The sequence below is a fragment of the Oncorhynchus nerka genome, linkage group LG17 (assembly GCF_034236695.1).
Source record: "Oncorhynchus nerka isolate Pitt River linkage group LG17, Oner_Uvic_2.0, whole genome shotgun sequence".
NCBI lineage: Eukaryota > Metazoa > Chordata > Actinopteri > Salmoniformes > Salmonidae > Oncorhynchus > Oncorhynchus nerka.
In genome coordinates, this window is record NC_088412.1 from 24,378,480 (window position 1) to 24,405,435 (window position 26,956).

The 26,956-nt window shown below is 43.8% G+C and overlaps 1 protein-coding gene across 2 annotated transcripts; it reads left to right on the forward strand.

Moving 5' to 3' along the window:
• LOC115144939 (ral guanine nucleotide dissociation stimulator-like 1) lies at positions 1-26,956 on the forward strand. Of its 2 annotated transcripts, none has more exons than XM_065003080.1 (17): positions 1-833; positions 1,018-5,688; positions 11,885-12,093; positions 12,420-12,494; positions 12,675-12,868; positions 14,091-14,224; positions 14,340-14,659; positions 16,870-16,954; positions 17,064-17,153; positions 17,280-17,366; positions 22,367-22,399; positions 22,514-22,635; positions 24,516-24,605; positions 24,854-25,037; positions 25,241-25,489; positions 25,604-25,718; positions 25,825-26,956. In XM_065003080.1, the coding sequence occupies exons 2-17, from the start codon at positions 5,563-5,565 to the stop codon at positions 26,010-26,012; spliced, it is 2,301 nt and encodes a 766-aa protein (XP_064859152.1). In that variant the 5' UTR covers positions 1-833; positions 1,018-5,562; the 3' UTR covers positions 26,013-26,956. The 2 variants fall into 2 exon arrangements, with proteins under 2 accessions (XP_064859152.1, XP_029541955.1); XM_029686095.2 differs by having other exon boundaries at positions 1-203; positions 5,557-5,688.

Genomic DNA, 26,956 nt, shown 5'->3' on the forward strand with positions numbered 1-26,956 from the left:
GACAGGAGGAGGAGGATTCGAAAGCGGGGGGCAACACAAACAGAGCTGTGACTGATTGTGTGTAGTGGAGGAGAGCATATTTTACAGAGCAGAACCGCGCCGTATGTTGCTGGGAACTGGAAACATTTCTTGCCTGGATGGACTGTTAGCATCTTTTGATGAGAGAAGCGCTGACAATGAGATTCGCCTGGAAAGATAAAATGGTAAAAAGTTACTCCGTTTTCCGTGCTGCAGACTTTTGTTGATTTTGCGGTTTGAGAGTCAGCTTTTAGAGAGGCTGGGAAGGGAGAGGGTATTAGGCTTAGGAAAGTAGTGGATAAAGGAAAGGAGGAGGGGACAGCGAGAGGGATACATTTGAACCTTTAGTTGTAATTTTTTTCTCACCCTCGACGCCATCGTGGTGTACTTTAAATAGTCTTCATTAATATCTTGCGCGTAAACGTTTTGCGTAAAGACGCGCTCTGGAAATGTTACACTGGCCTAATATGACAGTTCGTTTTTCGCTGAAGACAAAACACTTGTCTCTGAGCCGAGAGTGAAATGAGCCCTGAGGCGATCTCTTTACCGGTCCTAGTTGCGTCTGGAACAATCTGAGCACAAAGCCAACACCAGATAAGTACGAAGACTTGACACCGCTGTTGTTACCTTGAGCGTATTCTTTTCACATTTGGTTAATTAAACCAGTGTGTGTTATGTGATGTTGTCAGTAGGGGGTTGAATACATACTGCTCCTATATTTGCCAGAGTTTAATAGTCTCTTCTGTAGTCTGCATCCCACCTCCACTGGATTGCAACATCCTTCCAAACTGGAGCCTGTCCAGCAAGTCTGAAATGTGAGTTTATATCTTGGGGTCATTTACTATACCTTGTAGTATCTAAACTCCTTCTTATTCACAACTGTATCTTTCTCAGATTTGCAATTGTATTATAGGCCTTTTAGGTCCTTTTTAAAGGCTAAAATGTACACTGTACGTAACTGTACATCACTTGTTTTAATCTCTCTTTTTTCCAACTCAGCCCAGGGCCTTTGGTACACCATGTGCCCCAACTTGGTCTACAAAGCAGGTAGACTTTTAAACCTCTGTCTGAAAAACATTTCTGCCTGGCACAAAAAAAGCAGTCTCTGTGCACATACTGTGGACTCAGAAGGCTGGGCCAGTGAGCAGAAGGACCTCCTGATATTGTTTTGGAGTGGACTAGACTACATACCTCAGAGTTAAGTATTTAACTCACAGAGAGGCAGCACTGTATGGGAAATTAATGGGAAATACATACATGCTGGGCCATTTTTATCTCCTGCACTCAATTACTCCTCTGTGGCCTTCTTGCTCTCTCTCTCTCTCTCTTTATCTTTCCACCAGTGCCCATTGCCATCACACACTGTTTATCAGTGTCTGGCTGATTGTTTGGGGTGGGTTCCCTGCATGGCCCTGTGTGCTTTGTTTTTGATAGAACCCAAACAGCCACCCGCAACCACCCCGGCCCTGGGCTAAGTGCCATTGGCCTTCAGAGCTGGCCATTGAGCCTGACCTTTAACTCTAGCTGCCAACACTCTGTTTGGGGAGAGAGTGGACTTTGTCCTGCTGTTGTGATGCTGATGGAAAGTGAGAGTGTGGACTTGGCTGGAGTGCGCTGTCATCTAAACAGCTCCTCTTTATGGGTTTAAAATGAGCCCTGGTTGCCGTCACACTGGATGTGGCTCTGTTGCCTGCCTTCGTCCCTGACTGGGCATATTTTTGAATTTGAGAGGGTAAACTGCTGTTCTGTGCCTGTGTGCTCTGCATAACTGATGTGTCGCCAATACGGATTCAGAGCCAGAGAGTAGAGACTGCACAGTGAGGAGTACAGGTTGAGAGCTTTAACTTCCTCGTTGTCCAAATCACTAAGGACTTAAAATGGTCCACTCACGTGCACAGTTGTGAGAAATACGCTACAGCTCCTCTTCTCCCTCAGGAAGTTAAAGGTTTTACAGCCGCACCATTGAGAGCAACTTGACTGGCTGCATCACTGCTTGGTATGGCAACAGCACCGCCATCGATCGCATGGCGCTACAGAGGGTGGTGCGGACAGCCCAGTACATCACTGGGGCTGAGCCCCCTGTCATCCAGGACCTCTATATCAGGCAGTGTGGTAGGAAGGCCATGAAAATCATTATAAATTCTAGCCAGCCAAGCCATAGACTGTTCTCTCTGCTTCCGCACGGCAAGCACCACCGGTGTATCAAGTCTGACACCAACAGGCTCCTGAACAGCTTCTATCCCCAAGCCATAATACTGCTAAATAGCTTAAGGAATGGCTGCACAGACTGAGTTGACCCTTTTATTTTTGTACGGTCTCTATGCACACTCACAGGACTCTACACGCACACTGACACTCCAACACACATAACATGCACACATTTGTACTGACTACGCAAACACACTCACATACAATCACCATTTACATTGCTGTTACTCAGTTTATCATATATCTTGATGCCTAGTCACCTTCCACTATCAACACACCCTATTGAACACCTTTGGGATGAATTGGAACGCCGACTGCGACCCAGGCCTGATCACCCAACATCAATACCCGACCTTACTAATGCTCTTGTGGCTGAATGGAAGCAAGTGGAAAGCCTTCCCAGAAGAGTGGCGGCTGTTGTAGCAGCAAAGGGGGACCAACTCCACATTAATGCCCATGATTTTGGAATGAGATGTTTGACTAGCAGGTGTCCAGGGCACAGTCCATCACCACTAAGAGGTGCTACTGAAATTGTATATGGTTATATTACTTAAATGATGGTGCAACACTAATCAAAATGATCTTATTTTTAGAACAAATGCGCTTTCTCCCGAGTCGGATAGCGGTCGCTGTCTGCGTTTCTGAAACATCACTGCACTGTTGAATTGGCGCTTTTTCCTAGACCATTTTGCTATGTGCATAATAGCAATGTTAAACAGCATATTGGGGTTGAGGACAATGCCGCGGAGGCAGCAGCAGAATAAGGAGATGGGAACAGACCTTGTCTTAATTGTCTAAGAAAAGTGAGGAGGAAACCCCAACTTAATTAGGTCTTTAATCAATAGCCTAACTGTTAAATGTGCCTGGCTTTATAAACTATCAATATATCTCGAGAAATAAGACAGATCTTGTTCTGCTGCCTGTTTGAGTGTTTGTTTAATAACCTACTGATTCCGTGAGAACCAAGCCTCACAACCACATGTCGGATAAGCAATTTCACAAATTCGGCTGTCATTAATCTTTGCTTTGATGTAATAAAGGCTTTACACTTTTGTTGTTGTTGTTAGAACAGCCGGTCTGGTATTATTTTATTATTCATTTCGTGTTTACAGCTTCCAAATTGTCAAATTATATTTATAATAATAACTCTAATTTTTCTTGATCTCTTCTATTATTATTATATTATAATGAAATGACTTATTTAGTAGGATTAGTCTAGCAGCCTTGTATAACCACCATCAAGCTGTAGGCCAATGAGCGCATCCTGTTTAGTCTTAGTACAGTAACTCATTTATGTCTATATTTCAATACTTATATAGGCTGCTGTATCAATCATTCATTCATGTCATCACATACCATCTGAGTCATTCATGATTTGAAATGCAATCAAGCATTTCTGTTTTAAAATAAAATGAAGCGACCCTTGAATAATTAGCGTAAACAATAAATAAACCGTTCCATTTCGGGAAATTGCATTCACGAATGAATGCTGCTGTTTTTAATGTTTGCTGTCATGAAGGCTTTACAACAACAACAAAAAATGACAACAGACTCTGGTACACTTCTCATTTATTTAGTGTTTACATTGTTCCAAACGATCAGAAAAATGATATTGTAATCAAACAGCACCGGTTTCACAGCATTTTGCTCTTTACCATATTTTTCTTGTTTTCCGACTTGATGAGCAACCAGTAAACATTCCCCCGTTTCAAGTTGATTTGTGATGTCCTCTGCATCCATTTTGCTGTCACATGTGTTCGGACTTTATCACCATTTTTATTTCTGTGATTATGATAAGCTATAGGTCAGGCCTTATTGGTCACGTGCATGCGATGCATAGATGTGTCACAAAGAGAGCAAGGGGAAGGGAATGTTTTCCCTAAACAAATGAGGGATTTTGGTAACAGAACTTTTCAGTCAGAAATGACTGTAATTATGTTGCAGCTTCAGCAACATGGACATCGTGATAAACACTGAAGTTCTGTAGTGGTTGCTGCAGCATGGAGGGGAGCGAGACAACGGGGGCTCGTCACACAGTCACTTGCTGTCATTTTTTTTAACACAATGCAGCAAGTCTGAGCACAATCAAATCAATTGCGTTTGGATTTCCTCTAGTCATTTGTGTGTCCTAATTATTTCATCAAACAGTGCGCTTAAAGCATCAGACAAGCTAAGTGCATATAGTTGATTTCAACACATAAGATGTCTATATATGGAAAAATACACATTTTTAAGTTTCGACCAATCAGGTGGTTAACTCCCTCCGCACATTTGGACTCATCAGACCAAAGGACAGATTTCCACCAATTTAATGTCCATTGCTTGAGTTTCTTGGACCAAGCAAGTCTCTTCTTATTATTGGTGTTCTTTAGTAGTGGTTGCTTTACAGCAATTTGAACATGAAGGCCTGATTTCACAGTTTCCTCTGAAAAGTTGATGTTGACATGTGTTTGTTACTGGAACTCTGTGAAGCATTTATTTGGGCTGCAATCTGAGGTGCATTTAAGGCTAATGAACTTATCCTCTGCAGCAGCGCTAACTCTGGGTCTTCCTTTCTTGTGGCAGTCCTCATGAGAGCCAGTTTCATAGCGCTTGATGGATTTTGCGACTGCACTTCAAGATCTTTCAAAGTTCATTACATTTTCCGGATTGACTGACCTTCATGTATGTCTTAAAGTAATGATGGACTGTCGTTTCTCTTTGCTTATTTGAGCTGTTCTTGTCATAATATGGACTTATAGCCCTATCTTCTGTATACCAACTCTACCATGTCACAACACAACTGATTGGCTCAAACGAAATAACAAGGAAAGAAATTCCACAAATTAACTTTTAACAAGGCACACCTGTTAATTGAAATGCATTCCAGGTGTCTAGCTCATGATGCTGGTTGAGAGAATGCCAAGAGTGTGCAGAGCTGTCATCAAGGCAAAGGGTGGCTTCTTTGAAGAATCTCAAATATAAAAAATATTTTGATTTGTTTAACACTTTTTTGCTTACTACGTAATTCCATATGTGTTATTTCATCGTTTTTTGTCTTCACTATTATTCTACAATGTAGAAAATAGTAAAAAAAAAAAAAAAAATTAAAAACCTTGAATGAGTAGGTGTGTCCAAACTTTTGACTGGTACTTATACTTATATAGCTTTATTTATTTTTCTTCTTTTTGGATGATGTGTGTATTGTTTTTCTAGGTATTACTGCTCTGTTGTAGCTATAAACACAAGCATTTTGAAGCACCTGCAATAGCATTTGTGTACGTGACCAATACACTTTGATTTGTGATCATGTGTTCTAATCTAGAGGATGGTTTGTCTTTGTGTTAACAGCTCATTATGGCTCTCCCACAGAGCTCGGTGCAGGGCCGGGGGGAGGAAGTGGAGGAGGGGGCCATATACAATGTGACACTGAAGAGGTGCCAGATCCAGCAGGCCGCCAACAAGGGAGCAAGATGGCTGGGGGTGAGTGGACCACTCTGCTCTTTCACTACAACACACTGGTTGAAAGCAATCAAACTTGTGAGAGACCTTGTCAGGCTCAAACAATAACCCTGCTGAATGCATTATGTCCATAGATGGACAGATTGTATTAATTTGCAGAGTTATATACAGTTGAAGTCGGAAGTTTACATACACCTTAGCCAAATACATTTCAACTCAGTTTTTCACAATTACTGACAGTTAGGATCACCACTTTATTTTAAGAATGTGAAATGTCAGAATAATAGTAAAGAGATTTATTTCAGCTTTTATTTCTTTCATCACATTCCCAGTAGGTCAGAAGTGTACATACACTCAATTAGTATTTGGTAGCATTGCCTTTAAATTGTTTAACTTGGGTCAAATGTTTCAGGTAGCCTTCCACCATCTTCCCACAATATGTTGGGTGAATTTTGGCCCATTTCTCCTGACAGAGCTGGTGTAATTGGGTCAGGTTTGTAGGCCTCTTGCTCGCACATGCTTTTTCAGTTTTGCCCACAAATGTTCTCTAGGATTGAGGTCAGGGCTTTGTGATGGCCACTCCAATTCCTTGACTTTGTTGTTCTTAAGCCATTTTGCCACAACTTTGGAAGTATGCTTGGGGTCATTGTCCATCTGGAAGACCCATTTTAGACCAAGCTTTAACTTCCTGACTGATGTCTTGAGATGTTGCTTCAATATATCCATTTTCTTTCCTCATGATGATATGTATTTTGTGAAGTGCACCAGTCCCTCCTGAGGCAAAGCACCCACACAACACGATGCTGCCATCCCAGTGCTTCACTGTTGGGTTGGTGTTCTTCGGCTTGCAAGCCTCCCCCTTTATCCTCCAAACATAATGATGGTCATTATGGCCAAACAGTTCTATTTTTGTTTCATCAGACCAGAGGACATTTCTCCAAAAAGTACGATCTTTGTCCCAATTTGCAGTTGCAAACTGTAGTCTGGCTTTTTTATGGTGGTTTTGGAGCAGTGGCTTCTTCCTTGCTGAGCGGCCTTTCAGGTTATGTTGATATCGACTCGTTTTACTGTGGATATAGATACTTTTGTTTCCTCCAGCATCTTCACAAGGTCCTTTGCTGTTGTTCTGGGATTGATTTGCACTTTTCGCACCAAAGTACGTTCATCTCTAGGAGACAGAACGTGTCTCCTTCCTGAGCTGTATGACGGCTGCGTGGTTACATGGTGTTTATACTTGCGTACTATTGTTTGTACAGATTAACGTGGTACCTTCAGGTGTTTTGGAAATTGCTCCCAAGGATGAACCAGACTTGTGGAGGTCTACAATGTTTTTCTGAGGTCTTGGCTGATTTATTTTGATTTTCCCATGATGTCAGGCAAAGAGGCCCTGAGTTTGAAGGTAGGCCTTGAAATACATCCACAGGTACACCTCCAATTGACTAAAATTATGTCAATTAGCCTATCAGAAGCTTCTAAAGCCATGACATAATTTTCTGCAATTTTCCAAGCTGTTTAAAGGCACAGTCAACTTAGTGTATGTAAACTTCTGACCCACTGGAATTTTGATACAGTGAAATAATCTGTCTGTAAACAATTGTTGGAAAAATGACTTGTGTCATGCACAAAGTAGATGTCCTAATCGACTTGCCAAAACTATAGTTTGTTAACAAGAAATGTGTGGAGTGGTTGAAAAACAGGTCATTAAAGTCATTAAAACTTAAGTGTATGTAAACCTCCGACTTCAACTGTAAGTCTATAGGCTAATTCATTGTGCAAAGTGTATGACAATAGTTTTGTGGATAGAGCTTGTCAGCTTCATTGTAAGATATACAGTAATACCAATTTGCAATCGCAGGGTGTCTCATCCTGCGCAGGCCATACAAAAAACAACTGTTTCATGAGTAGCCTACTCAACTGTTTAGCTAAATGGGATTTCCTGATTTGCCGGTTCCAACTGCCATCATCATTCTTCTGTCCCTACATGTTGCATCCTGTAAAAGCATGGCATATAGAGGAGTACAACTATGCTACATTAACACATGACAGTACATATCTGAGTACTGGAGCATTATCCAGGGAGTAAGTGGGTGTTCGGAACATGTGACCTACCAGCTCGATTCAGTCTTATGTAGCAACATTTTTATTTTATTTTTATTTTTTACATTGGATAAAAGTATAGACTCAGAGCTAGAAAAGTGTATATAATACACTACAGATGAGGAACAATGGGAAAGTAATTCTGTTTTGAAAGTTGATAAACTTGTAACCCCACTTCTGAGAAAATGGCTATTGAATGTTTTGGTACACCTTCTGGAGAGCTCTTTTTTGTCTACACCCATTCACCATCGTTCACACCCTCTTAAGCCTTAGCCCCACCCATCTCTTTAAGGATTCACATGTGAGGCCATGTGTTTAACAAAGTCAGTACGGTAGTGTACTAAACAAACAAAAGATTTCAAGATTAAGGCTGGTTTCTACTCCGTTTATCCACATGTCTGTGGACAGTTGTCGCAGTGACATCATGAACATTCTATTGTCGTCCAACATCAAACTTGTTATAAACACAAAAACGACAGGCTGCATGACATCTGGAGCCTGGGGTCCAAAATAACATAACTGGAGTATTTTGTTTATAAATTAATTTAGTGTGTGTCAATCTAGAAAACCAGGCAACTAAAAGCAACTTTCTAAACAATGTTTAGTTTGTTTCTAGCTTGTTAGCTAGCTAGCTAAAGTTAAGTTAGCTGTCTAGCCAGCTCAATAATGACCATATCATAGCTGACAACGACTTAACTTTAGCAAATGTTTATTAATTTTTACAGGAATATAAACTCACATCAAGATCATTATTTACAAGTTAATGGTGAACTAATTAAAGAAAATAGCTTACGTTTGTGAGTGTGACAAATTCAAAGCAGGGCATTCTGCCAGAGAATTTTAGAACTTGAACACTGTCTCGTTGGCCTAACATTATATCCTAATTTGTCTTCAGTGCAGGTCATGTTGTTCTTCACAATACTGTCTCTGGTAAACACACACTATATCAAATAAAATTAAAGTTTGTCATATGCACAGGATACATAAGGTGTAAATGGTACAGTGCAATGGTTACTTGCATAGTAGAGTCTTTTGTTTAGACATGTACAGTGGGGAGAACAAGTATTTGATACTCTGCCGATTTTACAAAGCATGTCTGTAATTATTGTAATTTTTATCATAGGTAGACTTCAACTGTGAGAGACGGAATCTAAAACATTTGATACATCAGAAAAGCAGAACTTAATATTTGATACAGAAACCTTTGTTTGCAATTACAGAGATCATACGTTTCCTGTAGTTCTTGACCAGGTTTGCACACACTGCAGCAGGGATTTTGGCCCACTCCTCCATACAGACCTTCTCCAGATCCTTCAGGTTTCGGGGCTGTCGCTGGGCAATACGGACTTTCAGCTCCCTCCAAAGATTTTCTATTGGGTTCAGGTCTGGAGACTGGCTAGGCCACTCCAGGACCTTGAGATGCTTCTTACGGAGCCACTCCTTAGTTGCCCTGGATATGTGTTTTGGGTCGTTGTCATGCTGGAAGACCCAGCCACGACCCATCTTCAATGCTCTTACTGAGGGAAGGAGGTTGTTGGCCAAGATCTCACGATACATGGCCCCATCCATCCTCCCCTCAATACGGTGCAGTCGGCCTTTGCAGAAAAGCATCCCAAAAGAATGATGTTTCCACCTCCATGCTTCACGGTTGGGATGGTGTTCTTGGGGTTGTACTCATCCTTCTTCTTCCTCCAAACACGGCGAGTGGAGTTTAGACCAAAAGGCTCTATTTTTGTCTCATCAGACCACATGACCTTCTCCCATTGGCAAACTTCAGACAGGCCTGGATATGCGTTGGCTTGAGCAGGGGGACCTTGCGTGCGCTGCAGGATTTTAATCCATGACGGCGTAGTGTGTTACTAATGGTTGTCTTTGAGACTGTGGTCCCAGCTCTCTTCAGGTCATTGACCAGGTCCTGCCGTGTAGTTCTGGGCTGATCCCTCACCTTCCTCATGATCATTGATGCTCCACAAGGTGAGATCTTGCATGGAGCCCCAGACCGAGGGTGATTGACCGTCATCTTGAACTTCTTCCATTTTCTAATAATTGCGCCAACAGTTGTTGCCTTCTCACCAAGCTGCTTGCCTATTGTCCGTTAGCACATCTCAGCCTTGTGCAGGTCTACAATTTTATCCCTGATGTCCTTACACAGCCCTCTGGTCTTGGCCATTGTGGAGAGGTTTGAGTGTGTGGACAGGTGTCTTTTTATACAGGTAACGAGTTCAAACAGGTGCAGTTAATACAGGTAATGAGTGGAGAACAGGAGGGCTTCTTAAAGAAAAACTAACAGGTCTGTGAGAGCTGGAATTCTTACTGGTTGGTAGGTGATCAAATACTTATGTCATGCAATAAAATGCAAATTAATTACTTAAAAATCATACAACGTCATTTTCTGGATTTTGTTTTAGATTTTGTTTTAGATTGTTTTAGATTCCGTCTCTCACAGTTGAAGTGTACCTATGATAACCGATTTGGCAGTGTATCAAATACTTGTTCTCCCCACTGTAGCTAGCTAGCTATTATACTCTGCTTCCACCGGGCATTCCACTGATTTCAAAACTCGGTCATCTTGTTCCGGGACAACAACACTGTTGATCACTGTTTCTTCCCCATCACTGTCATCAGAAGACTCTACAATGTCTGGTTCAATGAAAATGTTTTTACCTAAATCTGGATTTCCTCATCGTCTGATTCATTTTCAGAGTCCAAGAGAGTCGGCATGGCACGATCGTCCTCCAGAAAGTGGAGTGCATAAGCAACACTTTTACAGTTCTTTGTAATATCTTTCACAAAAGACTCAATAGAAACTATTACCTGTCTCTTGAGTGACGCAGTGGTCACTGCATCACAGTGCTAGCTGTGCCACTAGAGATCCTGTTTCGAGTCCCGTCTCTGTCGCAGCCGGCCGCGTCCGGGTGACCCATGGGGCGGCGCACAATTTGCCCAGCGTCATCCAGGTTAGGGGAGGGTTTGGCCGGCAGGGATGTCCTTGTTCCATCGCGCTCTAGCGACTCCTGTGCGGGCCTGGATGCATTTACGCTGACACGGTCGCCAGGTGTACGGTGTTTCCTCCGACACGTTGGTGTGGCTGGCTTCTGGGTTAAGCGGACATTGTCAAGAAGCAGCGCGGTTTGGTTAGGGTGTGTTTTGGAGGACGCACGGCTCTCGGGCCTTCGCCTCTCCCGAGTCTGTACGAGAGTTGCAGCGATGAGACAAGACTATAACTACCAATTGGATACCACGAAATTGGGGAGGAAACAAATAAAGGATTACCTACACATACTGAGCAGGTCATGTTAAAGACCGACCCAATCTGAACTCCTCTCGGCATGTCCAGCCTATCCATTATCTCAGCCAATCGTGGCTAGTGGGAAGATTCCTGTCTTTTTTCAAGGCTAAACCAACTAGGCTCATCATTTAACCATTGTATTTGTATTTGCAGATGGCATACAAGTGTGTTATTAAAGCTCACATGTTCCAGAGAGCATTTTTCCCAGAAAAGCAATTTTGATTAAAAATATTAATGTTTACGTTCAAATGCCTCTCCTGTGAAGTAGTGACAAGACATACACCTAGTTTTCTGAAATGAGTCATATGAGTAAGCAATCCCCTCATTTATTTAGTGGGAAAGAAAGATAACATAAACGGTGAGCCACACTGGTGCTTTGTTTGTTGTGGCATTGCCCATAGGGTACCATCAGAAGAAATGTTATACAAATGCAAATAGTGTGAATGTATATTTTTGCTACTCGGCAGTCAGTACATTTCCAGTGGCTAGATGTTTGCCAGAGAGCAGTGCTGACTGAGAGTAAAGAGCTAGTGAGTTTGACTAAATGCTGTCCTCTTTGCTTCCCTCTTTGAGCCAGTGGATGGGGTGGAGGAGGGGCACAGATTGGTGAGTTTCCTGTTGTAGCAGCGGCACCAAGTTCTCCCTTCCTTTTCTCTTTCACTCTCTTCACTCCCCTCATTCTTCCCAACAGACACCATACTCGGACACATCCTTGGAATTCAATATAAAGTGCCCTTTGTCTCAACGCCTCTCCATCTGTCCCTCCATCTCCCTCTCCCCCATTCTCATCGTTCTAATATCCCTGGTTCTTTCCATCTTGTCGCATCGCAGGCGGAGGGGGACCGGCTGCCTCCCGGCCATACTGTGAGCCAGTTGGAAACCTGTAAGATCCGGAGTATCCGGGCGGGAACGCTGGAGCGTCTGGTGGAGACCCTGCTGACTGCATTTGGGGACAATGACCTCACCTACACCAACATCTTCCTGTCCACATACCGCGCCTTCGCCAGCACGCACACCGTGCTGCAGTTGCTGCTAGACAAGTACGTCTGGTTCTAGCCCATGGTGGCTAGAGTGTATAGCAGGAGCTGACAACAGCTGGTCCTGGTGGGACCTAGTGTGTGCAGGCTTTTGTCCCAGTCATAGTGCTATAACACCTGGATCAATAATCAACATGATTTTGATGAAGTCACGTATGTGTAAGTGTTGAGCTGGGAGAAAGTGTGTATAGACTGTGGCTCTCCAGAACCAAGGTTGAAGAACACTACTGCTCTATATGAAGAGGCTGAGGAGACTTACTAGTCTCACTGCTTTTAGACTGATGGTAGATAGTGGTGCTGAATTCTTTTTTGTTTTGTCTTTCTCTCAGGTATGGAATTCCAGAGGATAGTGAAGAACAGACTGAGCAATGTAGACCCTCTGAAACCAAAGGAGCCGTTCGAACGTAAGATTTCTCAACGTCTCCTGCTTGCTTTTTACTTAGTCTTGTCTGTCTTTCCATATGAATTCAAGCACAGTTATTGTTATTTTGTAGCTCCCCAGTCTGCCATGCTCTCTGTCAGCAGCAGCAGCAGCTTGCTCCCAGCAACCCTCCCTGACACTCTGCCCCCATCATCCCCCTCAGTGCCCTGGTCTCCATCCTGCGAGTCTGGCTGGACCAGTGTCCAGAGGACTTCCAGGAGCCTCCATCCTACCCCTGCCTCCACAGGGTGATGGCCTACCTACAGAGGGCCCTGCCTGGATCGGAGCCCATGCGTAAAGCCCAGAGTCTACTGGAGCAGCTGAAGGCTGAGGCCAGTCTGGATGTAGACTCAGAGGGTGGGTGAACAGTAAGATATCTAGTTAATTAGTACTCTATCCTCCAGAGGTGTGGACTCGAGTCACATGACTTGGGCTTGAGTCAGACTCGAGTCACAAATATGATGACTTGCAACTCGACTTTGACTTTAACACCAATGACTCGTGACTTAACTTGGACTTGAGCCTTTTGACTCGATCTGACTTGATACCCTCCCCCCAAGCCCAAATATAAAAAATCATGCTATTAAAAAAGTGTGCAGCACATCAACTCTACATTTAACGGATTACAGTTTGAATCGGACAGCAGCCAATCAAATTGTGCCAGTTGAGAAAAGGTTGCATGTGGCAGTGCAGAGGAACGTTGGCGAGTGAATTCAGACGGAGCCTTTGGAAAGATGATATCCAAAGTTATTATTTTTGGATATAGACTACGCTGTATCACCAAAAAAACGGATTGCAACTTGCAAAACATGTGGGAAGAAAAGGGCAGACGGAGGCGCAACAACTTCCAACTCTGTTCGAAATTTGAAGCTGCACAAAGAACGGTACGTTGTGGCTAATATTGCCGACAGCTATATCATTCATAACTTTGCCAGTGTTTGCATGTTGGCTAACGTAACATTAAATCAATGAGCCTCCACACAGTCAGTCAGTGCGGGAACATGATCATTGCACCCGAGATTGAGCTACAACTGGTTACTGATGTTCCGAAAGCCATTGACATATGTTAGCCTACTGTAACCACACACAGTTTGTGTGTTAAGGTTGGGCGATTGTGTACAAGCCTACATCGCCCGAATGCGCCCCATAGCGATCCTCGATAGTCGATCACTATTGGGGGGGGTCTTTCTTATGGCTACCCTTGTATTTCAATGGAAATATAAAATGTATTTGGAAAGTAATAAATAATATATTTTTTAAAGCATTCACAATTGGCATAAATGTAATATCCTAACTACTACTATTGTTAAAAATATGAAATGGTATTACATTTGGTGAAGAGCACATTATGACTTGTTTAGGACTTGAGACTTGACCTGCCTGTCTTGACTTGAGTGCTAAGACTTGACTTACTTGTGACTTGTAAAACAATGACTTGGTCCCACCTCTGCTATCCTCTCTCAATTCTTTAGTCTTTTTATCTTTGTGCATCTCTTCCTTTCCTTCCTTTCTCTCTAAATACCTTTCTCTCTGTTTGGCCTTCCATCATTAATCTGATCATTACTCCTACTCCTGATAGGTTTTTCTGGTGGTTTCCACGGCAACAGCTCCTTCTGCTTGGCTGAGGATGAGGGAGTAGAGATTGAGGTCCAGGAAGGCTTCCTGTCATTTGATGCAGACTTGGTGGCCGACCAGCTGACCTATATGGATGCGGTAAGAGAAAGGCTGAGGGAGAGAGTCTGTGTGGGAGTATGGGTTGCCAGGTTGGATTGGATAAATAAAGTTATGTGTTTTAATACTAATCGTCTCATTGTTTGTCTGTTTCCAGTTGTTGTTCAAGAAGGTGATTCCTCACCACTGCCTGGGCTCCATCTGGTCCCAGAGGGATAAGAAACAGAACAAGCACAGTGCTCCCACCATCCGTGCCACCATCACCCAGTTCAACGCTGTGGCAGCGTGTGTGGTCAGCACCATACTGCACCGACAACAGATCCGCCCGCTCCTCAGGGCACGGGTCATCAAGCGCTGGATAGACATCGCTCAGGAGTGTCGCGTGCTTAAGAACTTCTCCTCGCTGCGTGCCATTGTGTCTGCACTGCAGTCCAACCCACTCTACAGACTGAAGAGGACCTGGTCCTGGGTGCCCAAGTGAGTCTTTCTTTCACAACCTGGATGCATAATGATTAGTCATTATGTTGCAGTGACTTTATTACTGGCAGTCATGAGTCATGACCGCATTAAAATTCCATGTGACCGTTAAGTCTAATTTACAGCAAATAATTGTTACGGGGGATTAATGAACCAATTCAAAGCTGGGGATGATTAGGTGGCCATGGAATTTAGCCAGGACACTGGGGTTAACACCCCTACTTTTAAGTGTCATGGAATCTTTAGTGACCACCGAGTCAGGCCACCCATTTAACATCCCACCTGGAAACCCACACCCTACACAGGGGTAATGTCCCCATTCACTGCCCTGGGATATTATATAGAATTTTTTTTAGACCAGAGGAAAAAGTGACTGATCAGAACCAACCCTGCTTAGGTTCAGAGGCAGTGTGATTCAGGGTGGTGTGCTGCTGGCATATAGGCATAGGTGATGCTGTTGATTCATTGCCTAGTAATAGGGCATATTTTATACATTCATAATGAATAGGCTGAGACATTACCTTTAGCTACAGAATATCTCACCATCGGGAGTTTCCATCTCCTCTCCTTCCTTCTTTTCTCCTGTGCGAAGAGAGGTGCTGTCAACAGTTCAATGAAATATGTTTTGTTGTGAAAACATTTGACTATTGATGTTTCTAAACAGATTTCACTAGGTTTTCCAAATGAAGCACTGGGTAAATGCAGGAACAGGGTTGGAGAGTTTGGGCAGAATTATCACCTGTCGCGCAGCAAGAGGCTGCATGCTCCTCAAACAGTGGTTGATGCATGGAGTGGAATAACCTGAGGAGCCTGAAAAACAAACCAGCGGAAAACGGACTCCATTCATTATTTCAGGGCATATGGATGACATGTCTTTTTGTCCCTGAACCTGTTCCTGTCCCTGTTCCTGTCCCTGTTCCTGCTCATTTGATAATAGGCCATTCTAAATCAAAACTAATTTTGCATATCGGTAAAGACAAGATTAAAGTTAGAATAGAGAAAATATGAGCACTTGATAAGAGTAATTGTTGTTTATTATCTATGCATAGTCACTTTATAAATTACCTTGACTAACCTATATCCCCGCACATTGAACCGGTCCCCCCTGTATATAGCCTCGTTTTTGTTATGTCATTTTCTTGTTCCTTTTCAAAAAAAAAATGTAAACTTTGTTTAATCAATATTTTCTTAACTCTATTTCTTGAACTGCATTGTTGGTTAAGGGCTTGTGAGTAAACATTTCACAGTAAGGTGTTGTTGTATTTGGCGCATGTGACAAATGTAAAATTTGATTTGAAAACTGCATGTCCAGCCTGAGACAAACAGAGCGCAAACTGTTTTTGCTTCTTTCTCAAATCATCAATAGCCTATAGTCACCTCATGCAGCCCAGTAAGTTTAGATGTTTAAGACATTCTGAGGATTGTATCATTAACAACTAAAGTTGCCAAATATCTCTAAATCTAGCATATGCGACCTGTTTCAAATCATCACTTTTACGCTCAACATAGTCACTTCATACGCGCACTCACGCCGGAGTGGGAAAAATATCCTTTCTGTTCTTATTCAGCTACGTTCAATAATCTTCTTCTTACTACAAAATCATATAATAGCCTATGAAATAATGTCACGGGACTTATAAGCATATCGTATCTGCTAAATGAACAAGCCTACAGCCTATATCATGGTGCATAGCCAGATTACATACAGTAGGTCAACTCATATTCTGTTCCTCTGAAAAAAACTATTCATATCATGTTTCTTTAGACCTGCGTAAAATAAATGGATTTATTGTGATGGTGTATATAACATTTATTTATTCTACCTTTTAAAATGTAGATGCTTCAAAGGTGTGCATTATCGGCTTGTATGCATGGAGGCCTGGAGACCGGAGCTCTTTTGCATGACAATAACCAAACGGGGGCGGAAGGGTAGCCTAGTCGTTAGAGCGTTGGACTAGTAACCGAAAGGTTGCAAGTTCGAATCCCCGAGCTGACAAGGTACAAATCTGTCGTTCTGCCCCTGAACAGGCAGTTAACCCACTGTTCCTAGGCCGTCATTGAAAATAAGAATTTGTTCTTAACTGACTTGCCTAGTAAAATAAAGGTAAAATAAAAAAATAAAAAATGCCACAGCCCTAGTCACACCTCATGTGATAGAATTCCTATGCATTCCCAATTAGTTCTAACCTTTCTCTATGTAATTCTCCCAGAGACAGCATGTCTACGTTTGAAGAGCTATCAGACATCTTCTCAGATCACAACAACTACCTGACTAGCCGAGAGCTGCTGATGAGGGTGAGACTCTGCTCTGTTAATACCATCATATGAGAGGGTTTGGTTTTCGGCGTAGTGATTGTGTGAATGTCGAATCACTACTACAATCAATCTATTTTTTCCCCTACAGGAGGGCACCTCTAAATTTGCCAATCTGGAAGGCTGTGCTAAGGAGCACCAGAAACGCACTCACAAACGACTCCAGCTACAGAAGGAAATGGTGAGAGATGGCGCCAGTGGCAGTTTGAGGCCCAGTTTGTTTCCGTTTCAGGAGGGGAGTCAAAGTGAGATGTGCCTGCTGATGTATCGGTATGATTTTGAACCATTGCTCTGTCTCTCCTCCCAGGGTGCCATGCAGGGGACAATACCTTACCTGGGCACCTTCCTGACAGACCTGACCATGTTAGATACGGCCCTGTCAGACCTAGTAGAGGTGAGCCTTACTATCATCCTACTCCTTCTGTTTGGTTGTAGAATTCTCCTGTGTGTTGTAGGGATTGGCACTCAAATGGATGTCAAAACCACATCTTTAACTAGAGATTTTTTTTTCAAATATTGTAAAACTATTTGGTGGAATGTGCTTTGGCCTGTCCCAGAAAAACAAATGCTATTTTGTCTTAATTTGCTTTGTGTCCATGTGTACATGTGCATTTGTGGGGCACAACAAAAAAGAAACCAAGGCAAGCATCACACAGTTCTTCTCCCTAAATTCCCATTCCCCTCAGTGTCTCACTCCCTCAATTGCATTCAGACCGCTCCCTATACACACACATGCTGAGTTTCCACACAATCTCCTGTTAGGCCTACAGAAATAAATGCCTATAATAACAGTGGGACGGTGGGGATACACAAGCTACATTCCTTGCCAAATGATGACAGTTGTATCACAAATTCAAAATGGACAACAATGAGCTGCTGTTTTGGAATAATTGTGTCACGTCTGTTTTCCTCTACTTTGAGAACTGCTAGTGCCCTTTTAGAATTGGTTAGCCTAGGCCATAACCTCCCTAAACATAGATAGGGTAGACAGAGCGTATTTTCATCAGAATCATTAAAACTAGGCCGACTCACGAAGTGGATGTTGTGGCTGTAATTCATCACCATGCAGAGTTCAATTTGGAATTGTTCATCCGTTTAGAAAATTCCAAAGAACAGTCAGAATAAACTAAATGATATGTCTATCGGCCTATTTTTATTTGACCTTTTTAACTAGGCAAGTCGGTTAAGAACAAATTCTTATTTACAATGACGGCCTAGTAACAGTGGGTATACTGCCTTTTTCAGGGGCAGAACGACCAATTTTATACCTTGTCAGCTCGGGGATTCGATCTAGAAACATTTCGGTTACTGGCTTAAAGCTCTAACCACTAGGCTACCTGCCACTCCCTCTCTAACCACTAGGCTACCTGCCACTCCCTCTCTAACCAATAGGCTACCTGCCACTCCCTCTCTAACCACTAGGCTACCTGCCACTCCCTCTCTAACCAATAGGCTACCTGCCACTCCCTCTCTAACCAATAGGCTACCTGCCACTCCCTCTCTAACCACTAGGCTACCTGCCACTCCCTCTCTAACCACTAGGCTATCTGCCACTCCCTCTCTAACCACTAGGCTACCTGCCACTCCCTCTCTAACCACTAGGCTACCTGCCACTCCCTCTCTAACCACTAGGCTACCTGCCACTCCCTCTCTAACCAATAGGCTACCTGCCACTCACTCTCTAACCAATAGGCTACCTGCCACTCACTCTCTAACCACTAGGCTACCTGCTTCCCCCTCTCTAACCACTCCCTCTTCCCCCTAACCAATAGGCTACCTGCCAACCACTCCCTCTCCCTAACCAATAGGCTACCTGCCACCACTCTACCTCTTCCCCTAACCACTAGGCTACCTGCTTCCCCCTCTCTAACCACTAGGCTACCTGCTTCCCCCTCTCTAACCACTAGGCTACCTGCCCCTCTCTAACCACTAGGCTACCTGCCACCCCCTCTCTAAACACTAGGCTACCTGCTTCCCCCTCTCTAACCACTAGACTACCTGTCACCCCCTCAATACCAACCACTAGGCTACCTGCCACCCCCTCTCTAACCACTAGGCTACCTGCCACCCCCTCTCTAACCACTAGGCTACCTGCCACCCTAGGCTACCTGCTCTCTCTAACCACTTCCCCTCTCTAACCACTAGGCTACCTGCTTCCCCCTCTCTAACCACTAGGCTACCTGCTTCCCCCTCTCTAACCACTAGGCTACCTGCTTCCCCCTCTCTAACCACTAGGCTACCTGTTTCCCCCTCTAACCACTAGGCTACCTGCTTCCCCCTCTCCACTAACCACTAGGCTACCTGCTTCCCCCTCTCTAACCACTAGGCTACCTGCTTCCCCTCTCTAACCACTAGGCTACCTGCTTCCCCCTCTCTAACCACTAGGCTACCTGCTTCCCCCTCTCTAACCACTAGGCTACCTGCTTCCCCCTCTCTAACCACTAGGCTACCTGCTTCCCCTCTCTAACCACTAGGCTACCTGCTTCCCCCTCTCTAACCACTAGGCTACCTGCTTCCCCTCTCTAACCACTAGGCTACCTGCTTCCCCTCTCTAACCACTAGGCTACCTGCTTCCCCCTCTCTAACCACTAGGCTACCTGCTTCCCCTATATAGAAGACAATTAGACAGATTTTTGTTTGTAACCCTTACATTGTTTTCCTTTCAATGCCCCAAACTAAGCCCTGTTTCAAATGATCCCTCTTTGAGAAGAACTGTTTCAGATCACTTCGCACTGGCAACTTCAACTTCATTTGTAAAAATATTATGTTCTATTTTATTCTGTTATTGTCTTGACTGTGATAAGGGCTTTGGAAATAAGAGTCTTCTCTGCTAAATTAACAAAACAAGTCTGTCATTGCACAGCCATAGGCTTCTTCAAGTTAGCACCACTGCTGAGGTTAGTGCCTTTTTTGAAGACTGTGTTCCACAATATAATATAACCAGTTGATATTAGGCTTTACATAAATTTGTCGTAAATGGCAATATCTTTTTATTCTAAATATACAGTGCATTCGGAAAGTATTCAGGCCCCATGACTTTTTCCACATTTTGTTACTGCCTTCTTATTCTAAAATAGATTACATTTTTTCCCCTCATTAATCTACCCACAGTGGGCCTCCCGGGTGGTGCAGTGGTTAAGGGCGCTGTACTGCAGCGCCAGCTGTGCCATCAGAGACTCTGGGTTCGCGCCCAGGTTCTGTCGTAACCGGGCGCGACCGGGAGGTCCGTGGGGCGACGCACAATTGGCCTAGCATCGTCTGGGTTAGGGAGGGCTTGGCCGGTAGGGATGTCCATGTCTCATCGCGCACTAGCGACTCCTGTGGCGGGCCGGGCGCAGTGCGCGCTAACCAAGGTCGCCAGGTGCACAGTGTTTCCTCCGACACATTGGTGCGGCTGGCTTCCGGGTTGGATGCGCGCTGTGTTAAGAAGCAGTGCGGCTTGGTTGGGTTGTGTATCGGAACCTTCGTCTCTCCCGAGCCCGTACGGGAGTTGTAGCGATGAGACAAGATATTAAAAACAATTGGATACCACGAAATTGGGGAGAAAAAGGGGTCAAATTCAAAACAAAACCAAATCTACACACACACAGGTTTTTAGAAATGTCTTAAAACTAAAAAACGGATACCGTATTCAGAACTATGAGACTTGACATTGAGCTCCGGTGCATCCTATTTCCATTGATCATCCTTGAGATTGTAGTCCATCTGTGGTAAATTCAATTGATTGGACATGATTTGGAAAGGCACTCATCTGTCTATATAAGGTCCCACAGTTATCAGAGCAAAAACTAAGCCATGAGGTCGAAATAATTGTCTTTAGAGCACCGAGACAGGATTGTGTCGATGCACAGATCTGGGTAAGGGTACCAAAACATGTCTGCAGCATTGAAGGTCCCCAAGAACACATTAGCCTCCATCATTCTTAAATGGAAGAAGTTTGGAACCACCAAGACTCTTCCTAGAGCAAGCCTGACCAATCGGGGGAGAAGGGTCTTGGTCAGGGAGAACCCGATGGTCACTCTGACAGAGATCCGAAGTTACTCTGTGGAGAAGGGAGAACCTTCCAGAGGGACAAACATCTCTGCAGCACTCCAATAATCAGGCCTTTATGGAAGAGTGGCCAGACGGATGCCACTCCTCAGTAAAAGGCACATGACAGCCCGCTTGGAGTTTGCCAAAAGGCACCTAAAGGACTCTCAGACCATGAGAAACAAGATTCTCTGGTCTGATGAAACCAAGATTGAACTCTTTGGCCTGAATACCAAGCGCCATGTCTGGAGGAAACCTGACACCATCCCTACGGTGAAGCATGCTGTGGGGATGTTTTTCAGTGGCAGGGACTGGGAGACTAGTCAGGATCGATGGAAAGATTAATGGAGCAATGTACAGAGATCCTTGATGAAAACCTGCTCCAGAGCGCTGAGGACCTCCGACTGGGGGCGACCCTAAGAGCACAGCTAAGACAACGCAAGAGTAGCGTTGTCTTAGCTGTGTCATGCTGAAACAGGAAAGGGCTTTCACCAAACTGTTGCCACCAAGTTGGAAGCACAGAATCATCTAGAATGTCATTGTATGCTGTAGCGTTAAGATTTCCTTCACTGGATCTAAAGGGCCTAGCTCGAACCATGAAAAACAGCCTCAGACCAATATTCTTTCTCCACCAAAGTTTACAGTTGGCACTATGCATTGGGGCAGGTAGCGTTCTCCTGGCATCGGCCAAACCCAGATTCGTCCGTCAACTGCCAGATGCTGAAGTGTGATTCCTCACTCCAGAGAACGTGTTTCTGCTCCGCCAGAGTCCAATGGCGACGAGCTTTACATGACTCCAGCAGACGCTTGGCATTGCACATAGTATTCTTCGGCTTATGTTGAGGCTGCTTGGCCATGGAAACCCATTTCATGAAGCAACCGACAAACAGTTCTTGTGCTGACGTTGCTTCCAGAAGCAGTTTGTAACTCGTTATTGAGTGTTGCAACCGAGAACAGACCATTTTTACACTCTATGCGCTTCAGCACTCGGCAGTCATGTTCTGTGAGCTTGTGTGGCCTACCACATTGCGGTTGAGACGTTGTTTCTCCTAGATGTTTCCACTTCACAATAACAGCACCTACAGTTGACCAGGGCAGCTCTAGCAGGGCAGACATTTTACAAACTGACTTGTTGTTAAGGTGGCATCCTATGACCGTTGAAAGTCACTGAGCTCTTCAGTACGGGCCATTCAATTTGTCAATTTTTGTCTATGGAGATTGCATGGCTGTGTTCTCGATTTTATACACTGTCAGCAACGGGTGTGGCTGAACTAGCCGAATCCACAAATTTGAATGAGTGTCCACATACTTTTGTGGTGTATCTGCGTTCAGTCTGTCACACTGTCGAGTTTGTGTTGTCTGCAGGGGGGGCTAATCAACTTTGAGAAGAGGCGAAGGGTGAGTCATCTTTAACCTGTTCTAAACCACTAATTAGGTAAAGGGGACAAGTCATTGTTAGTAGTCAGCTTTATTGATATGACTGACCTTGATCTCTCTGACTCTCTTATTCAGGAGTTTGAGGTGATCGCTCAGATCAAGCTGCTGCAGTCTGCGTGTAACAGCTACTGTCTTAGTGCTAATGATGCCTTCCTGCACTGGTTCAAGAACCAGCCTCAACACAGCGAAGAGGAGAGGTAAAAACATCATTAATCATTCACGCTATATGTACACGTTGCCTTCAGAAAGTGTTAATAACCCTCAACTTTTTCTACATTTTGTTATTACAGCCTGAATTTAAAATGGATTCAATTGCAAAAAATTGGGTAAAGGGGTCACTGGCCTACACACAATACCCTGTAATGTCAATGTAGAATTATGTTTTTAGAAATGAATTAAAAATGAAAACCTTTAGTGTCTTGAGTCAATACGTATTCAACCCCTTTGTTATGGATAGCCCAAATAAGTTCAGCAGTAAAGATTTGCTTAACAAGTCACATAATAAGTTGCATGGACTCTGTGTTCAATAGTAGAGTTTAACATGATTTTTGAATGACTACCTCATCTCTGTACCACCAAAAATACAATTATCTGTAAGGTCCCTCAGTCAAACTGTGAATGTCAAACACAGATACAACCACAAAGACCAACAAGGCACTAAAATAATACTGCAAAAAAAATTGGCGAAGCAAATAACACTTTGTTTTCAGGACAAAAAGTAATGTTTGGGGCAAATCCAGTAACAATAACCTGAAACAAAAGGCCAAATCTACACTGGATGTTTGAGTGGCCTAGTTAGTTAAAAAAAAAAAAAAAAAAATCTACCTGAAAATCCTTGGCAATGGTTGTCTAGCAATGTTCAACAACCAATTTGACAGAGCTCGAAGAATTTCAAAACTAATAATAGTCTAATATTGCACAATCCAGGTGTGGAAAGCTCTTAGAGACTTACCCAGAAAGGTGCTTCTACAAATAATTGACTCAGGGGTGTGAATACTTATGTGAATTAGATATTTCTGCATTTCATTTTAAATACATTTGCTAAAATAAAACAAAACATGTTTTGGATTATTTAAAAAATTAAAAAATTAAAAAATTCAGGCTGCAACACAGCAGTGTGGAATTACTCAATGGATATGAATATGTTCTGAAGGCACTGTGTGTGTGTGTTTCACAATTCCTGACATTTAATCCTAGTAAAAATTCCCTGTTTTAGGCCAGTTAGGATTACCACTTTATTTTAAGAATGTGAAATGTCAGAATAATAGTAGAGAATTATTTATTTCTGCTTTTATTTCTTTCATCACATTCCCAGTGGGTCAGAAGTTTACATACACTCAATTAGTATGTGGTAACATTGCCTATACATTTTTTAATTTGGGTCAAACGTTTCGGGTAGCCTTCCACAAGCTTCCCACAATAAGTTGGGTGAATTTTGGCCCATTCCTCCTGACAAAGCTGGTGTAACTGAGTCAGGTTTGTAGGCCTCCTTGCTCGCACACGCTTTTTCAGTTCTACACACAATTTTTCTTTGGGATTGCGATCAGGGCTTTGTGATGGCCACTCTAATACCTTGACTTAGTTGTCCTTAAGCCTTTATGCCACAACCTTGGAAGTAAGCTTGGGTCATTGTCCGTTTGGAAGACCCATTTGCGACCAAGCTTTAACTTCCTGACTGATGTCTTGAGATGTTACTTCAATATATCCACATCATTTTCCAGCCTCATGATGCAATCTATTTTGTGAAGTGCACCAGTCCAGTCTCAACGTTAACAGTGAAGAGGTGACTCCCAGATGCTGGCCTTCTAGGCAGAGTCTCAAAGAAAAAGTAATATCTCAGACTGGCTGCTAAAAAGAAAAGATTAAGATGGGCAAAAGAACATAGACACTGGACAGAGGAACTTTGCCTAGAAGGCCACCATCCCGGAGTCGCCTCCTCACTGTTGACGTTGAGACTGGTGTTTTGCTCTTTCTCTATGCTTTGCTCTCTTTCATTCTGATTGTTTGATTCAGTATGCTGAGGCTAAATAGGCTGGTAGCAGTGATGTCATAATGATTCTCTGTTCATCTCCTGTAGCCATGCTATGTCTTGTGACATTGAAGGAGTCGGAGACAGCAGTCCAACCTTACCCAAACTTCGCAAGAGCATGGTTAAGAGACTCAGCCTGTAAGTACATACTGGAGGAATTAAAAAAGGAAGGATACTGTACTTTACATTTAGATGTACAAGATATCTACCCTGAAATATAGACTTGGTATTGTTGTAGAATTCCTAGGACTATCAGATTTGGAACCTTCGCCTTTGACATAATATTTGTTATGTTTTAACAGGAAACAGTTATATCAGTGTGATGTTAGATCTATCTGACCCATTTGTTCTTTTTTTTAACCTGACCATTTCCCCTCTGTCACCAGACTGTTCCAAGGTGCAGTCTCAGCAGGCTGTTCCCCAGTGAGGGAAACACCTCGGTCGCCCCCTACTGGCAGCTCAGGCGAGAGCGTGGACTCAGTCAGTGTGTCGTCCAGTGACTCCAGCCCTTCAGACAGCGAGGGCCTAGGCATGACACCTATACACACTTCAGATGCACAGCAGAACAAGGTAAAGCACTAACACCCACTCCCCTATTGTTATATTACTTCAAGTAAGTTGGTGAGGGATTTACACACTCCATGTTTTACATTTACTTTGTTCTGTATTGTCACATTTTGTTTTCCCATCATGTGTAAATAATTCTAGGTATAAAGTAGTTGTTGTAATTCTGTCAGCATTGTGTGCTAACTAATGTATCTGTTTGTGTCCAGGTGTCCGAGTCTTGCTATTGCATTTCTCTCCACTCCATGGACACTACCTTGTCCTCAGCCAGTATTCCTGTGACCCCGGCCTCACCCTTCCTCCCTGGCCCACCCTGCATGCACCATCGCTTGGACTCCCTGACGCCCATGTCCCCCTCCTCTCCCCTGCCCCCTGCCTACAACACCCAGGCTCAGGATGCCTGCATCATCAGAGTCAGCCTGCAGCAGGGCAACGGCAACCTCTACAAGAGCATCATGGTACGTCTCAGCAGGAGATTAGTACTTTGATTCAGATGGCCAAGACATTTTGAATAAATGTATGGAACCCTTTTAGTGGTTTTTGATTGGTACATGGTGTTGTGCCCTCCCCAGTTAACGAGTCAGGATAAGACTCCAGCAGTGATCTCTAGAGCCGTGGCCAAACACAACCTGGAGAGTGAGCCTGGGGAGGGATATGAGCTGGTGCAGGTCATCTCTGACGAAAGAGGTACAAATATTCTCCCTGTCACTCAAATATCACACACTCAGTCTTTCATACTCTCATTTGTAATTACTGACTTGTGATATTGTGGGAAAAATCCTTCCTTTTCCAGAACTGGTGATTCCAGACACCGCCAATGTGTTTTACGCCATGAACACCTCAGCCAACTTTGACTTCCTGCTGCGTGTGCAAGGCACGGCGGGGCGGTCGGTCCAACTGAGGAGTCACTACGCCTCCACATTCCCCCGTGCCCAGCAGCGCTCCAGCCTGTCGCTGCGCCTCAGCAAGGTCACCCTGTGACCCCCAGGACAAGGGCACTATGCCTGGAGGGACACATTTGATTTTTTTTGTCATTTAGCAGACACTCTTATCCAGAGTGACTTACAGTAGTGAGTGCATACGTTTTCAGACACCAAACTGGATGGGCTGGGAGTGGTGGTGGGAGACTGAAAAGGACCAAACATGGGGGAACGAATTGAAGTCGATGAGTTTAGACTCTGAATTCTCTATTCCCACATTCCCTTTCCCTAATCAGACCCCCATCTCTTAGTGCTCCCTCTCCCAGCATCCGTTCCAGTAGCAGCCTGTGGCCTTCCCTTTCTGGCACTTCCCCCAAACCCCTATGGACTATTATGGATGTGTAGTGGGACAGTGGTGCCATATAGATGTCTGTGGCAGAGCGAGACAGCCGTCGTCCCCCCTCTCCACATGAAGAGGTTTTGCACAGGTAGGAAGAGTGACTCCAGCCCCCATCAGTATTCCGCTTTTTTATCAACTCTTTTCTTTCCTGTGGAGCCTGTATGTTTCCTATTAGAGGGAGATGGGAGCCTGGACAGAGAGCGAGACTGAGATGTCCTGTCTAACGGTGATGAATGATCGGCTCCTGTGTCAGTGTTAATCTGTGTGATTGGTTGACAGGAGCTGTGTGATGTCTTCTTCGTTTCCATTATTTCATAGTGTGCACTGTTTGTACCACGCGGGACTGCACCTCTCATTGTTAACTGTGTGATGAATGCAAGTATAGAGGCATTCTGATAGGTTACTACTTGGTTTTAACAAAGTTTTTGTCCTTTTGATATTGTTTAGCTGTCCTATCTCACCTTTTAGGGTGTAGTGACACATAGGATGGGTCTCTATGTGAGGCCCGGATTGCGCTGCCAGACGCATTGATTAGCAGTCCTAATAGAGATGCACTTGTTAGTGGCTAGGTGATGTCCGGAGGTGGGAAGTAGGTGGAATGAGTG